Source organism: Amphiprion ocellaris, chromosome 5 (assembly GCF_022539595.1).
Source record: "Amphiprion ocellaris isolate individual 3 ecotype Okinawa chromosome 5, ASM2253959v1, whole genome shotgun sequence".
Classification (NCBI taxonomy): Eukaryota; Metazoa; Chordata; class Actinopteri; family Pomacentridae; genus Amphiprion; species Amphiprion ocellaris.
Window position 1 is genome coordinate 3,371,494 of NC_072770.1, and position 18,008 is coordinate 3,389,501.

The window sequence follows — 18,008 nt, forward strand, 5'->3', positions numbered from 1 at the left end:
GCACTGTTATTTTGAAATTCTCTGATCACAGTCAAAGACAGTGGGTCCATCATAAAGGAGGCAAACAGGGTACTAACAGGATGAACTGACAAAGACAGAGAGAGACAAGACTATTTAAACATTTAGTACTGATTAGGGAGACAAGACACAGGTGATTGACAGGACACAAGTGGATTAATCAGGGCAATCTAAAGGGAGGGGAAAGAGAGACAAAAGATAGAAGTAAACAAAACAGGAAGTAACTGAAAAGGGACATGAAACTAAACACTGACAGACAGTAAGGGAAAGAAAAACTCAAAACCATGTTTAACTAAGTCCATGACAGCAACAATGTGGTCAAATTTAATAAAAGAAGTCCTACAGCACAAATGTCTGAAGACTTTATGCTGGTTATGATAGAAAGTTGTCAGAACACTTGGTGTATCACAGCTTGCAGTGTATGGGGCTGCATAGCCACAAACGGCTAATGGAGTGTTCATGCTGACCCCCTTTCAGTGCATAAAAGCCTACAATGGATATGTAAGCAGAACAATTGACCAATAAGCAAAGGAAAAAATGGCATGGTTGAAAAAATTATGTTTTCTTTTACATTATGCGGATGTCATTTATCTAGAAACGAAATGTCAGAAGGATGCACAATGGGAAGAAAGCTAATCAGCGGAGGCAGTGTGATGTTCCAGGCAATGTTCGGTTACGAAACCTTGGGCCTTGAAGATGAATAAACTATTTGCACATCTATTCCATGGGATACATTTATTTTAAATCTTTCTCTGCCAGACCATTTTCAGGCAGATAGTTTGTGACAAAGAGTAAATCTCCAAGTCTGTCACTAATTACATTTCCAATATGCTATAGGGAAAGAATTTGCAGTGACATACAGAGAGCAGGAAAAGCGAAAGACTCTTATAGCGAAAATCAAAAATGTGGCTCCAAACTGTTACACTGAGTATATACCTATTACCTGTTTGACACTGGACTTTTGAGGCCAATGCAAATGCCAATTATACAAGGAAAAAGAAAAATTAAATATTGCTTTGTCTGTTGTTATTTTAGTTTGTTGTTGTTGTTGTTGGTTCCTTCCCACCATCGCTCATAGGGAATCCAAAGGCAACTTTATATAAATAAAATTGAATTTCATTTCATTTAATTGTCAGTGAACCATGATCGTGTATGTGCTGTCTGAAAGTAACACATTTTCTGCTTTGAATGTCACATCCATTTATGCGTCAAAACACTGAGACATAAATGTGCCGTCATAGCCGTCAGTGGTTTCTTCTGAATTTACAAAGGACCCTGTCTAGCCCCTTGGGGTTTATTTGTTTTATGTCCTGTCACAAAGAATCACAGAAATTATATGCAGACTGTAACTTCAATTAGATGGGATGTCTGTGATGGGGATTTGGTTTACTTTCTGGTTTAGTAAGTTATTATGAAGGGAAATTTTACAACTCATGAATTCTGGTATGTGTTTGGCAGGAAGTCTGTCAAACACAGACCACTAAGACAACAAAATAACATGTCAGATCATTAATTCATTTGTGTTTTTAGGGGCATAAGCCACCAATGCCACATATTTCAATATTTATAGCCAGTACAGTTAGCAAAAGCCATGTTTGTATGGGGCCTTCATCCACAGAGCTTGGAAGAAAAAACAAAGAAAAACAATATGAAGCACAAATTGTGACACAAAAGACCAACTGATTATTCATAGCTATGTTATTAATCATCTTTAAAATGGCAACTACTGCAAAACTCTAAAATATTTCACCATACCATTAAGAACTTAAGGGAACCTGATCATAGTAGCAATTTTAATAAAGTTGCGAAAAATTATTATGACTATTATGTTCACATTTCATAAAAACATGTCTCGGTCATTTTCATGTCTGTACATTAGAAGACTGGTCACTGTAACAGTTTCTGATGTATTTACTGTCCTTGACAAGATCTCCCCTCATTTGTGACCCACTCACTTGATCTTGGTCATCTTCTCAAATGCTGGTCAGAGTTCAGGTGACCAGAACTCATCAGACATTTTCCATATTCAGTCCATGTTCACGCTGAATAGAAAACTGAATAGAAAAACAAACTGACTTTGTTCTGATGTTGCACTGTTACACTGTTTGTTTTTTGCAGTTGCAGAAGCATGATCAAGAAGATGAGGACATTCCCTCCAAGTGGAGATCAGAAGAGGAAATGGCAGCAGAAGCTTCAGATCTAAGGAAACAACTCTCGACTTCATAAATGGTCAAGGGAATAAACAACCTATGCAGTTTAAATCTATTGACATGTCCCTAGATATATTTTTTCTGCAAATGCTCAATAATAACCACTTGTTTTGTACAGGTACAACATTTAAAACAGACTTAAATGGTCCGCAGGAAATGTATTCTAGTGCCTCAGAGTTTTTCCTCTGGTGTCACCATGAAGGAACATTGTGTCTTTGAGTGAAATGTCAACAGAAATAACTACTGGTTGGATTACTATTGTCACCTGACAAAGCATTCAGACTCCTTCATTTTTGCACACTTTATTACATTTTAACTTCATATTAAACAAGAAAAGCACTCAGAGAGCACAGTACTCTGCCAAGGCTCCTCAGTTGTGGTATGATTTCTGGCAGATAGTCCTAAAAAGTCCGCAGCGGTGGATTTGTGGTAAGATCGCAATCATGTGATTGTCAGCAGGCAGCTGACGTAGCGTTCACTTGTTGTCATAGTTACAGTGACACCGTGCTGCTATCTCATCTTGCAATGATACAGAAATCTTGAACAAATCTGTGGATCCAGACTATAAGCCGCATAACTGCCAAAATCTAATCACTTGGTCCTTGTGTCATTTCTGACCTTCCCTGAAAATTTCATCCAAATCCGTTATTCTGTTTTTGAGTAATGTGGCAGACAGATTAACAGATGGAAGGACAAACATACGCCGATCATCACATAACTCCACCGTGTTCCTTGGCAGAGTAATGAATACAATCACTGTTTTCCCACCAATCTATTCTTCATTAATATGTTCCATCCATGTTTATCAAAATTTCTGAAAGTTTATTAAGACTCCACATCTAAAATCTTTTTACAAAAATATTTAGCTTTTACCTTTGCTGTGGCTGCAACACTGTGATCAAATGAATCTTGCACCTTTTCGGAATCCATATGAACTCTATCTGTGTCCAAAAAAAGTGACTGAATATGGTTTAGCTACATCTACACCTGTGTATGTGAGGTCTCACAATTCAAACTGTCAGGACAAGGAGTAAACCATACAGTCTACGAAATGTTTTTTAGATCCTCTTGATAAAACTTCAGCAATGCATAGATCAGAGAAAAGTTACAGAACAATTGTTAAAAGCTAACAGTGTTGCTAGGAGCAAGGAGACCTCAACCATTGTTATATGGAAGAAGTTTGAAGCTATCATGACACTTAATAAAGGTGATAATCTAGTCAAGCTTATTGTGCTTTCATACTTGGTATTCAGTATCAATCTCATTACTAGTCTCCACACTGGATGCTCTCAGTGCAATACACATCAGGTGTAAAAGCTCACTGTACCAACATCAACATTGCTGAACATAGCAAGCCATAGCTGCAAATATGGTGCCTCATGTAATTACTAGTTTACACCAGGAGATGGCAGACATCTGGAACTTCAATCTGAGCATCATTTGTGGGCGTGTTTTCATTCAAAGTTTTGGAGTTTATAGAGTTTGAAAACCGCCTCCCGGTCGAGGAAACGAGGGTCGCAGTCGACGCGTAACAGAGCGCAAGACAGCGAGAGAAAACTCACCATGCTGAGAGGTTTGTTCACCATTGACAAAGTACTTCATCAAGTAATGGCTGACTCAGATTCTGAAGAAGAATATTCACCCTCTGATGAAGATGTTCAGTCGTCCAGTGAGACAGAAAGTGATGCTGCATCTGTGCGTAACAGCAGCGAGTCCGTGCACCATGACAGTCCATAAGCAGCACATCCTGGAGCCGATGCTTTGCTTCACCGTGTCCGGGGTGGCAGGAGGGGATGTGGTGGGTGTAGCAGGGGTGGTCAAAACACCGCTAATAGTGAGGTGGGTAGTGGGGATGCAAAAAACCACGGAAATAACGGCAGACGCGGGAGAAAATGCACTGATAAAAGCTCCCATCAGTACTCTGGCTGCAGCGTTTTGGATCAGCTGTAGATGTTTCAGAGAGCTTTTGGGACAACCTGATAATAAGGAATTACAGTAGTCAAGCCTAGAAGTAACAAATGCATGGACTGGTTTTTCTGCATCACTCTGAGACAGGATGTTCCTGATTTTCACAATATTTCTCAGGTGGAAAAAGGAAGTCCTACAGATTTGTTTTATGTGTGAGTTAAAGGACATGTCTTGGTTAAAGATAACACCGAGGTTCCTCACAGTAGTACTGAAGGCCAATGTAATGCCATCCAGAGTAACTATATGCTTTGAAAGCAATTCTCTAAGATGTTTGGGGCCAAATACAATGACTTCAGTCTTGTCTGAATTTAGTAGTAAGAAATTATAGGTCATCCAGGTCTTTATGTCCTTAAGACAATCTTGCAGTCTGGCTAGCTGATTAGTTTCATTTGGCTTCATAGATAAATACAATTGAGTGTCGTCAGCATAACAATGGAAATTAATACAGTGCTTCCTAATAATATTGCCTAAGGGAAGCATGTATAATGTGAACAGTATTGGTCTTAAGACAGAACCCTGAGGAACTCCATGATTAATCCTAGTATGCTCAGAAGAGTATTTATTGACATGCACAAACTGGAACCTGTCTGATAAGTAGGATTTAAACCAGTCCAGTGCTGTCCCTTTAATGCCAATACAATGTTCTAGTCGCTGTAATAAAAGTTTGTGGTCGATTGTATCAAATGCTGCACTAAGGTCCAATAAAATAAGTATAGAGACCAGTCCATTATCTGATGCTATGAGAAGGTCATTAGTAACTTTCACCAGAGCTGTTTCTGTGCTATGATGCACTCTGAAGCCTGACTGAAACTCTTCAAACAAGCTATTCCTTTGTAAATGTTCACATAATTGATTTGCAACTGTACTTTCCAGAATTTTGGAGAGAAATGGGAGGTTGGAAATTGTCTATAGTTGGCTAAAACATCTGGATCTAGAGTGGGCTTTTTAAGTAAAGGTTTGATTACAGCAACCTTAAAAGCCTGTGGTACATAGCCTGTTACTAGAGAGAGATTAATCAGATCTAACATTGAGGAATTAATTAAAGGTAAAGCCTCCTTGAACAGTCTAGTTGGGATAGGATCTAAAAGACATGTCGATGGATTGGATGTAGAAAATATTGAAATTAGTTCAGAGAGATGTATGGGAGTGAAAAATTCTAAATATCCATCAGGTCTTACAGCCAATTCTAAAGCATCTGTACTCGATGATACATCTGTGACATTTGCAGGAAGGGCCAGATTAATTTTTTCTCTAATCATAATAATTTTATTTGTAAAGAAGCTCATGAAGTTGTTACTGCTCAAAGCTAAAGGAATACAAGTTTCAACAGAGCTCTGACTCTTTGTCAGCCTGGCTACAGTGCTGAAGAGAAACCTGGGGTTGTTGTTGTTTTCCTCTATTAAAGATGAATAATATGTTGTCCTGGCATTACCAAGAGCTTTTTTATAAATTACTAGACTATTCTTCCTAGCTACATAAACTTCCTCTAAACTAGTGGAATACCACTTCCTTTCCAGCTTTCAGGATGCCTGCTTTAAAGTCTGCAGCTGGGAATTATACCAAGGAGCAGGTCCTCTCTGAGATAGAACTTTCTTTTTTACATGTGCAACACTATCAAGTGTTGTATGCAGTGAGGCTGCAGCATTATTAACAATATAATCCACTTCTGTGGGGGTAAAATTATAATATTTCCCTTCCATTTTATCAGTAAGTGGTACTGAAGTAAATAGAGAGGGTATTATTTCCTTAAATTTAGTCACCGAATAATCAGATAGACATCTACTGTAATGATATTTATTCTTAACTCCTATACAATCTATTGTTGTAAATTGAAATGTTATCATAAAATGGTCAGAAAGAAGAGGGTTCCGGGGAAATACTGTTAACTGTTTGATTTCTATGCCATAAGTCAGAACGAGGTCAAGGGTATGATTAAAACTATGAGTTGGTTTATTTACATGTTGAGAAAACCCAATTGAGTCTAATATTGAATTAAAAGCAGTCGTAAGGCTGTCACTGTCCACGTCAACATGAATGTTAAAGTCACCCACAATAATGACTTTATCTGAGCTGAGCACTAAATCAGATAAAAAGTCTGAGAATTGAGATAAAAACCCAGAGTAAGGAGCAGGAGGACGATATACAACAACAAATAAAACTGGTTTCTGAGCTTTTAAATCTGGATGAGAGAGACTGAGAGTAAGATTTTCAAATGAACTGTAACTAGGTTTAGGTCTCTGGTTCATTTTTAAGCTAGAGAGGTAAATTGCTGCCACTCCTCCTCCTCTGCCTGTGATTCGAGGAACATGACAGTTAGTATGACTAGTAGGAGTTGATTCATTTAGACTAACATATTCTTCCTGCTGCAACCAGGTTTCAGTCAAACAGAACAAATCAATCTGGTTATCAGTTATCAAATCATTTACTAACAGAGATTTAGACGAGAGAGATCTAATATTTAACAGACCACATTTAATTGTCCTGTTTCTTCGCTCAGTTGAAATAGTGGTATTCATTTTAATTAGATTTTTATGGTTACTATGTCTTTTGTTTATTTTTGAATTGTTTAATTTATTGAATTTTGTTCGTCGGGGGACAGACACAGTCTCAATAAAGCTAACTGAATTCCTGGAGGGTGACAGCTGAGAGGAAACTGCAGAGAGGTGTGGAAGACTACAACTCTGCATCCTGGTCTGAACTCTGGGTTGTCATGCTTTAGGAGTTGTAATAAAATCAGCCATATTTCTAGATATGAGAGCTGCACCAGCCAAAGTGGGATGGATGCCGTCTCTCCTAATCAGACCAGGTTTTCCCCAGAAAGAGCTCCAATTGTCTATAAAGCCATCGTTTGCAGTGCACCCCGTCATTTTCAAGTTACAACCTTTTGAAAAAGTGATATCAAAACTGAATATTTTATTGAAAAAACTGTGGCGCCTAAAGGGTTTAGGAGAGCTATCTCTTGGCCATGAAACTTCCAGAGGAGTTTGTTATTGTTGCAGGGCACCAGAATGTAATTAGTTTCCTTCTTGTTTGGGCAGGCGAGAGGAGTAATTTCACCTTTCCCCAGGCACATGATCCCCTTCCACTTCCCCCAGGCGTCCATCACGTAACCAGAGGCGAAACTCCCATCCGGGCAGGTAGGCTCCCCTAGGCCTGTACTGTTTGTGGCGACAATCTTGTTAATTGCGTTGAGAGACCAGTTAACCAATTCCATGATCGGTGTTTTGAAGGTCCAGTGCCAAGCGATCGCTCCAAGTCAGACAGACGAGACGAGACGAAGAAATGCAGCAAGCAGAAAACATGAGGGTCTGGGGAGGAACAGGACAGAACAGCTATCTAGCTGCGGAGCGAGGAAAAGTGCGACCGCCTCCTACGAGAGCTCAGAGCATGACTCCCGCTTAACTCCCCTACTCATGATGAAACACTCCAATTCACTCGCTACTCTTCTGAACCTTCGATCATCTTTGGACCTTCCTTCCCTGGATCTGTTTATTGCCCTCTTTTCAAGAACCCTCCACGAACCACACTCTCTCACTCCTCAGCCCTGCAGACTACCTGACCGCTCACCCTCTCTCCTGGCTGCTAGTTCAGTAGAGTAGCTTGTTCATCCACCCTATGCTTCCATTAATGGTTGGTTAGTTTGTTTTTCTTCTAGTTCCTGCTTCAATAGTCAAGTTTTGCTTAATACGCTTGGTGTAGTGCTTGTATCACATTTTTATAGTAACTTCTCAGTCTGTATTTACCTGCTCTGTGACACTTGGTTCTGATCAGTACCCTTTGATAGTGGCCTTATAGTGCTTTGGTACTGGTATTGTTGTCGGTTAGATTCCTGATATTGATTGATATTGATATTGCTGAAGTCAGTCAGTATAATTTGTCTTCCTGTTTTCCCTTAACTCTAACACTTCCAGGGTACCCCTCTAGCTTTAGCTTCTTTGGTTTGCTTATCCTGATACTTCCCCTTCAGAGGTCACTCCTGTACCTAGTGAAATCTCTATCTTCTATGTTCTCAGGATTATTTGTCTATTGATTAGTTTCCCATTTAGTTATTTCATCAGATTTTAGTTATTTCATCAAATTTTAGTTTCCACTCCCAGTCCCCCATGCACATGGGTTTGTATTCTATTTCTTGTAAAATAAACTCTTTAAACTGAATTTGTGTCTGCGCCTGGGTCTCTGATTTTCCATGACAGCACCACCCTCATTTCAAGGGAAATGGATATGCCAAAGTAATCAGTCTTGTAAATTATGAGATCCTCCTTAGAAAATATGCTTAACTATCAATTTGGAAATCATTTATAATTAAATTAACTACAACAAAAGTCTTACAATTAAACAGTAAGACTCTGCAAAGCAGAAGCTTTGAGTTTATCTCTAGGTGTCTGTTCATGGCAGATTTACCCACAGTGGGATTAATAAAGTCTTATCTTGTCTCAAAGCCCAGTAAAGGCATTTATATGTGATCTGTATAGGATTATGATGCCAGATTTAAAAAAAAAAAAAAGAGACAATGTTTACATGCAAAACTCAGTGACTGTGTGACACATAGCTAACATTAGCCATCCAATAATGGAATTGAAAAAAATGATCAAAAAAATAAAGCTCTGAATTAAATCACTAAATGAACATTGATGAAGTTTGGTAGACCTGGGTTAAGCTGGTTGTTTATGACCTACCCAGATAGGAAAGAGTCACTGTACCAATATAAAACAATACTGAAGAATTCTGCACAGGGAGGAAGAGAAAACCTAGCTATAATCTGCTTTGCATTTGGGGAAAATTAAAGGAAAAACTATTAAATAATTTGTAACTATTTAAACACACATGCTGAGAAACATTTCAAAAAACCACGACGAGCCTCTCAAATTAATGCAGGGTACATTTGTTTAATCAGAGCCGTGTTGCTTTGCTCTAATTGTAGGCTGAAATGTACAGTTGTAAAACTGTGCTACTTTTTTAAAGGTACATCAGGGACTGCCAGTTCAGGGCTTGTGTTTCAGGGCCCTGTGCAGTTCTCCAAGAACTCAGTACCCTGCAATGACAAATACTATTCCCAGTCAAACTGACTGTGTTCACAGAAAAATCCTTCCTATTTTATGCCAAAATGTTGCCTCGTCCTTCTTCTTTCCCATGTCTTTTGGTCTTTGCTATTGCAAAGATCATCTAGTGTCAAAGCAAACTGAATAACGGGTGCCCTTAAGCCTCAGGTTGATAATTTAATCCTTGCAATCATGGATCATACTCAAAGTCCCTTTTCCCAGTGGTATGACAGCAGAGAGCGGTTGGAAGCAGGGACAACGTCACCCATGCTAATGTAAGTGTGACCCACACAACACTCAGTGCATTGCTTTATTTCTTCAACTTTTAAGAGTTATGTGCTGGGAAAGTAGAAGTGACAGTTATGGTTCTCAGCCTATTTCAAGGATTGCATGTACCCAATATAGTGTGACATGTGCATTTCCCTAAAAGAGAGACAATAATGTTTTTCTGTTTAGCACTTGACACTTTACCTTCATCTTAACATGAGTTTAAGGGCATCCGAAGCAGCACGATTATTGCAGGCCCCCAGTGCCTCTCTGCCAAGAAATTGAATTCCTTTAAGGGAGAAAAAGATGGAAGGACCTATCGGAAAGGATGCATACTAATCAGCATACTAAGTGAATTTTATATGTGCCATTTCATCTTTGCACTCAAAAGGAAAATCTCTACATTTTCCTCAAGTGTGTGTGTGTGTGTGTGTGTGTGTGTGTGTGGTGGTGGTGGTGGTGGTGGTGGTGGTGGTGGTGGTGGTGGTGGTGGGGTGGGTGGGGGGGGGATCTTCTCGCTGCAAGGCGAAAGTGCTAACCACTAGACCACTGTGCAGCCCCAACTCAAATACAGTTGGCCAAAATTTTAAAAAAATTGGTACAAGTCGAGGCCAGACTGGTTCAATGTTTATTTACAACTTATTGAAATGACCATATTGCACATATTGAACCTGAAAATAACAAAGGTGTTAAGTTATTGCATATAAAACAACATTAATCATTAAATAAATGAAATAAAAATGAATAAAAACACTTGTATTTATTTAAATTCAAGTAAAAACATTTTTCTACAGGCAAACAACAGCCAAAACACAATTTCTTTCAAAGAAAAATCAAATGTCCTGTAGTAGCAAGAGGGGAAAAATGCAAAAAATGAAACTGAATTAAAAACTGAAAATGCATTAAAGCTCAGTTTGCTGTTTTCTGATGCTCACTAGTCTGAGCCAGATACTTGATACCTCATCTTGGATACAAGTTCATCAATGTTTGGGGTCAGAAATCCTCAGGATTGAATGAAGGTGTTCATCAGTAAGACGCCTCCTGTGGGATGTTTTGTTTAACTTCATCAAAGAGAACAGTTGTTCACACAGGTATGTTCTTCCAAGCATAGAAAGCGTTTGAGCAGCTTGGGTGTGCAGCTGAGGCATTGTGTCAGGGATGAAACGTGGAAACTCTGCAGCTCCCACAGACTCATGTTTTGCCTTCATTGTGTCACTACAGTGGAGCTCAATCAGCTCCATTTGGAGATTTGATGGTGCGCTTCCTATGTCAGTTGCAAATGGATTACTGAGCAGTTCAAACCTGTTATTTTGGGGGGCTTCAAAATCGGCAAATCGCTGTGTGAAGTTGGCACCAAGTATGCTGAGTTTTTCAGCAAACACTGCCCTTGGGAAAATGGCGGTAGAGACCTGCCCTTTCATAGTTTGGCAGCACAGAAAAAGGCTCAAGTTTTGTTGCAGCATCTGCGTCTCCCACAGGGGCAACTTGGTTTTTAAAGCCTTCACGGTAGCCTACATGTCAGTGATGATACAACCCCGACCCTGAAGCTGAAGGTTGAGCGCATTCAGGCAACTCGTGATGTCACACAGAAATGCTACTTCACACAGAAATTCTCGGAGCTCTGTGGTGTCTTTTCCTTTACTTTCCATAAAATCACGGATCTCTTCGCGTAGCATCTTTTCAGCACCTTTTCCTGGCTTAGCCATCGCACCTCTGTGTGGTAGGACAAGTTACCATATTTTGAACTTAAATCCTCCAGAAAAGACTTGAACTGATGGTGATTTACACCTTTGGCACTGATGCAGTTAACTGCTCATGTAATGATGCTCATCACATGTTTAATTTTTATGGCTTTACCACACAATGATTCTTGGTGTATGACGCAGTGACAAGCTGTCCGCTTGTGGCGATAGCCAAAGTGTATTATATGGAATGTATGGAGAAAGTGTATTGTTCCGTGCATTCACCTGACCTCCCCGCCCCAGCAGCCCATCTCTTTCCAACCAGTAAGATGGTTGCATTTTCCATGCTGGGAGAGCCAGCCCTACGACTTCCTAATATCTGCCATCCTCCAAAGCAGTATGGGGGTGGCAAGTCAGCGACAGTTTGTCCCCCGGTGTCGGCCTCCCCAGGCAATATAGTCAAGTTGTCCTCGGTTACCAGTTATCGATTGCTGGTGTAAGTCTGCCTTTCCTCGAAGGACACCCACCTGCAGTGCGATCATCTCTGCCGCACACGTGAGTCGACACGGACCTATGAGTTTTGTTTTCTTTTTCTTTCCCTTCATTTGCGTTTTATCCCCCATTCCCAAACCGGATGGCAGCGCTTTTCTTTGGAATATACGTTTCGTTGGAGCTGAATGAACAGCTGCAGCAGACTTCCTTGTTTGGTTCTTTTTTGTTGGATTTCTTTGAAAACCTGGAATGGACCATTTACGTTTGACAGTTCGGACTGTACAAAACGGGCACCAATGAAAACCCAGACTGGACTTCTAATAAATAATTGGTGTTGATTATTGAAAGATTGTATTCTCCTCCTTTTTTGTTATGTGGAATTGTTTAGGTATTTGATATTTGGTAACAAGGTTTTTGTTTTGTTTCAACATTGAACCTTTGTAGAGTGCAACAGTATATCTTTTAGTTGAACCGCTACAAGCTTACCGGTAATATTTTCTTCCTCCATTTCCTTCTGGCTCCTTCCCACCAATCCACTCTTATGACTGCACATCACAGGTGCTCCATCTGTTGTCAGTCCCACAAGTTCATCCCAAGGCCGCCCCATTTCATTTACACCGGTTTTTGTACCATGCATTGATTGTAATTCCCCAAATTCTTCTGTGATGCACATGCTTGAGTCCACTCCACGGATAAAAATTGACAGCTGGACGGTACCAGAAGTGTTCATGCTCTCATCCATAGCAAGGGAGTATGCAATAAAATATTTTCCCTTTCCGACAATCTGTTGTTTGAGATTGGCGCCAAGCTGGCGTACACGGTCAGCAACAGTGTTTTGGTTTAGGCTCACATTTAAAAATGCTTGCGTATTTTCTGGGCACACAGCGACACAAACTTTCACCATGCAGTTTTGGACAAATTCTCCCTCGGTAAAGGGCTGGGCTGATTTTGCAACCTCTGCCGCCACAATAAAACTTGCCTTAACAGCAGCCTCGCTTTGTGATTTGGCTTTTAAGAATAAAGCCTGCTGTGACACCAGACTTCTCTTTAACTCTTCTACCTTCTGATGCCTTGGTTTAGTGTCCAGATGCTTGTATCTGCCGTGGTGCTTCGCTTCATAGTGTCTTCTTAGGTTGTCTTCTTTCATTACAGCCACACTGTCTTCACACAGAAGACACACAGCTTTGCCCTTTACATCTGTGAACATATACTCTGCCTCCCACCTGCCTTGAAACCCCCCTGTTTTCAAAGTCTACCTTTCATTTAGCCATTTTTTGGGGAGAAGAGTAGTTGAAAGTAGACAGGTGAGGAGCTCCATCAGGCTGCTAATGAACATGTGAGGTGTGGTGAGGGGGACAATGAAACATATAACACACACTGGGATACATGCATGATCACAGTAACAAAGTACAAGCCAACGTTGACACTGATAGCTAAATTCTGGGAACTACAAGTAAGCTTGCAGTCTGAGAGCAAAGAGTTCTGCTAGGATGATATGGTACTATGAGGTCTGTAAGACACGATGGAGATTGGTTGGTAAGAGCTTTGTATGTCAGGAGAAGGATTATATATTCCAGATTTCACAGGAAGCCAATGAAGAGAAACCAGGATAGGAAAAATATGATCTCTCTTGCTAACTCTCCTCAGTACTCTTGGTGCAGCATTTGGATCAACTGTAGGGCTTTCAGAGAGCTTTTGGGACATCCTGATATTAAGGAATTGTAATAGTCAAGCCTGGAAGTAACAAATGCATGGACTAGTTTTTTTTTTTTTTTTTTTTTTTTTTGCATCACTCTGAGACAGGATGTTCCTGATTTTTACAATATTTCTCAGGTGAAAGAAGGAAATCATACAGACTTGCTTTATGTGCGAGTTAAACGACACGTCCTGGTCAAAAATAACTCTGAGGTTCCTCACAGTAGTACTGCAGGCCAATGTAATGTCATCCGGATAGCTATATGCTTTGAAAGCAAGTGTAACCCGGGTAGATAACCTCAAGTTGTTAATAGTGTATTTTTAACAAATATTTTGAGTTAGTCCCTTAACTTGCCTTTTCTCTCAGGAGACGTAGTACCTTAAATTGGCCACAAGGTGGTAGCAGAAGACTGTTATTGTCCCTAAGATTGAGTTTGATAGTTTTTTTGGGGTTTTTTTGTTTCTTTTTGTGCGCAGAAAAGTGCTAGGGGTGCCCATCTTACTGAGATACGACAGTTTTTCTTCTCTTGCCAGCACCCAGTCCTGTATGGATGCTACACTCAAGCTAGAGTTGGATTTACTTATAAAACAAACTATAAATGAGGAATTTTGATAGTAAGGTTAACCGCACAAGTAAAGAAGTAGACAAGAAGCATCAAAACTTCTTTGAACCATATAGAAATCAATAGTAAAGGCTAGATGAGAGCTCATGAAGCGTGGTGGCACACTTGCCGAATTGTATTGATACTGTGTCGCTCAATACTGACACCTGCTGGATCTTAAAAATCATTACAGGCAACCTCGTTGACAGACTCAACTGACATCAGAATCATCTTTATTGCCAAATTAGTGCATGTACACAAACTGAGAATGTTTTTCGGTGAATGGTGCAACAAAAATGAAATTATGACACTACTATAATAAAGAAATAATAATAATAATAATAATAATAATAATAATAATAATAATAATAACAGAGCAAGCAAAAATGGTTCTCATAATTTTTCTAAGAATAGAATAGTGCAAACAGAATAGTGCAAACAAATTTTAAGTTTAAAATATCTTTGATATCTTTAGATGTAGTCAATAAATATTATGAAAGTGTGTCATAATGTGAAAATCAAAGTGAAAGTGTTGTGAATGTGAGGATGCTTATGTACTTGTCTTTGAGGCAGGGAGGGGATTTTTTTATATATAAATTTTTATTCAAAAAATAAGTTTTTCCAATGTCTTGGAATTCAGGCGATTACACTTTTTTGATGCGAGTTCTCCAGCTTTATAGAACACCTGCTTACAAGGCACAGATGAGGCTGGTGTGCACAAAAACTGTAGGGACAGCAGGAAGAGGTTTGGGTAGGTGTTCTTTTGATTGCCCCAATATTTCAAAGGGTCCTGGGATCTTGGGATGTTGCTCTCTGCCAGCTGTCTCTGAACCTAGATAGATAGAGTTGGCCGTGACGTCTGTGGTCTGTCTGCCAACTTCATTGTCCTGATGCTGCCGCTCAATCAATCCAGTGCCATGCCATTCAGCGTAGGCGATCATTTCTCTCCAGCTCCTCCGATCTTTTGCTCTCTGAACTGTGACTGTTGCCCGTTTCATATGTAGCCATGATGTAAGTCCATCTATCATTTTCATTCTCTGTCTGCCTCGGCCTCTCTTCCCGTTAATTTTTCCAGTTGTGACGATGTATTCCAGGGTCTCCTTCCTTAAGATGTGTCCAAAAAATGTTGCTTGCCGTTTCCTAATTTTGTTCAGCAGTGTATAATTTGTGTTTAGTGTTTTTAAAACATCTTCATTAGTTTTTCTGTCCGTGTCAGATATACGCAGCATGCGTCTGTAAAACCACATTTCTACTGCAGGGATTTTATTCAACATTTTATTATTTAAGTTCCCAGATTCACATCCGTACATCAAAACTGGTAAGATGTAACAGCTGAGAGTCCTCATACAGATGCTAATTGCTATTTTTTTGTTTGTCAGTATATTTTTCATTTTTGTAAATGCTGTTCTTGCCATTGCTACTCTACATTTGATGTCTGTTTTACATCTTCCATCTGATGTTATCCATGAACTGAGATATTTGAAATGATGACCCTGCTTCAATATTTCTTGGTCTAATTCTATGTTACAGGTTGGGATGACATTTTTCTTTGAAATTACCATTACTTCTGTTTTCTTTTTGTTTAAAGACAGACCAAGTTTTTGGCTCCCTGTATTAATTATGGATACTATGGTTTGTAAGTTTTCTTCACTGTTTGCTATCAGCACTATGTCATCTGCATATCGTGTGTTATTTATGTTATAACCTCTGATGGTTACTCCCGATAAGCCTTGTATTTTCCTTATGATGTTTTCACTGTACAAGGAGAACAGGACACATCCCTGTCTGAGTCCTAGGTTTATTGGTTGATTCCAGGTAAAATAATCCTTTTTAGCCTGAAATTATGGTGGTACCATTTGGGGATAGAATGGAAATAGGTATGGGTATTCATAGTTGCCAGATGCCTGACTCTTGACTTTGTTTATCAGGTACTATTTACCCCACTGTAAAAGGTCAATGAGATAGCACAAACATAACAGCCAGATTTCCAGGAGATGATTCCTAATATTTCTAGTAAACAATGACCTTTCCTCTCAAATGTTTTACTGCCAAATTGTTTCACTTTCCATATTTCTATGAAATGTAATAAACACTGTCAAAAGATCACTGCTATTTTGTGTGTAATGTATAGTACCTTTAGACTGGTCTAGTGTGTGCAGTTCTGTGTTATTTGAAAGTTCTATGAGTGCTTGAGAAGACCTTGACCTTCTATTATATTTAATAAAGTGTGTTTCTGTTGAAAAACTAAATCTGACGAAACTAATTTCAGTTGGAAATACATTTTTCTGTAGATTTTCCTGTTGATTGCTGTAAAACATTACACAACCTAAAAAGTTACTTGATTTCCTTGTAGATCTCAAGAGTCTTACAGTATCTCATCTAACATAATGCGTAGTAATCATAGCAACTTCCTATAAATGACTGCAAAGAATGAGAGTATCATATTAGTGTGTATGTGCTGTAAGCAGTTTCATCACCCAGAATGACGCAAAAAGAAATTATACTAAAAAAATAAATGTAGGAAATTAAGTGAAAACTAGGTAAAATCAAGATGAAAGCTGCAGGGCTCTTTGTTCTTTCATTGTAGAGCTTGAGGAAATGAGTAGAGAGAATCCTTTTCTCAGAGGCCAGTTCTTTGTTTTTCTGAGATTTAATATGATCGTGGGTCCTGTCATCTTATCCCCTAGTGTCCTCTCTTTCTTTGACATACTTCGAAGCATCTGTCATGGAGGTCTCTGGTTGTTCGCTTGTCTGTCAGGCTCAGACAGCAGCTCACTTGTCACTTGTCGTTTCCAGCGCTGTATTCAATCTGGTAGTTTTCTTTAGAGACCCTCCGTCTTTGTCATACATTCCAATATTGATTCTGGCAACTGGACGGGCTATTGTTTCATGCCACCCTCTGGCACTAATTGCTCTTCCTCTCTTAGTATTCATGATTTTTTTTTCAAAGAAAACATGCCATATGATGAAATAATGTAAAGGAGGGCGTGAAAAACACTCCAGAAAGGTTTTCTTTGAAAAAAAAATCATCATGAATTTTGGCGCAAAAAAAACGCCTTACTATACTATGTCGAAAAAAAATGTGATTTTTCAAACATGTTGTAAAAACGCGCCATATGATGAAATAATGTAAAGGAGGGCGTGAAAAACACTCCAGAAAGGTTTTCTTTGAAAAAAAAATCATCATAAAATTTGGCGCAAAAAAACGCCTTACTATACTATGTCGAAAAAAAATGTGATTTTTCAAACATGTTGTAAAAACGCGCCATATGATGAAATAATGTAAAGGAGGGCGTGAAAAACACTCCAGAAAGGTTTTCTTTGAAAAAAAATCATCATAAAATTTGGCGCAAAAAAAACGCCTTACTATACTATGTCGAAAAGAAATGTGATTTTTCAAAGATGTTGTAAAAACGTGCCATATGATGAAATAATGTAAAGGAGGGCGTGAAAAACACTCCAGAAAGGTTTTCTTTGAAAAAAAAATCATCATAAATTTTGGCGCAAAAAAAACGCCTTACTATACTATGTCGAAAAAAAATGTGATTTTTCAAACATGTTGTAAAAACGTGCCATATGATGAAATAATGTAAAGGAGGGCGTGAAAAACACTCCAGAAAGGTTTTCTTTGAAAAAAAAATCATCATAAAATTTGGCGCAAAAAAACGCCTTACTATACTATGTCGAAAAAAAATGTGATTTTTCAAACATGTTGTAAAAACGTGCCATATGATGAAATAATGTAAAGGAGGGCGTGAAAAACACTCCAGAAAGGTTTTCTTTGAAAAAAAAATCAAGAATGTTGGCGCAAAAAAAACGCCTTACTATACTATGTCGAAAAAAAATGTGATTTTTCAAACATGTTGTAAAAACGCGCCATATGATGAAATAATGTAAAGGAGGGCGTGAAAAACACTCCAGAAAGGTTTTCTTTGAAAAAAAAATCATCATGAATTTTGGCGCAAAAAAAACGCCTTACTATACTATGTCGAAAAAAAATGTGATTTTTCAAACATGTTGTAAAAACGTGCCATA

General features: G+C 38.9%; 1 protein-coding gene across 3 annotated transcripts in view; it reads left to right on the forward strand.

Annotated features, from left to right (window-relative positions):
* Nucleotides 1-3,451, forward strand: part of fhit (fragile histidine triad diadenosine triphosphatase) — a 225,723-nt gene extending 222,272 nt beyond the window's left edge. For all 3 annotated transcript variants that reach the window (XM_055010876.1, XM_055010877.1, XM_023276681.3), the window contains one exon: nt 2,137-3,451. In XM_055010876.1, coding sequence (XP_054866851.1) covers nt 2,137-2,244 — 108 coding nt within the window. In that variant the 3' untranslated portion in view covers nt 2,245-3,451. The remainder of the gene's footprint in view (nt 1-2,136) is intronic.
* The last annotated feature ends 14,557 nt before the right edge of the window (nt 3,452-18,008 follow it).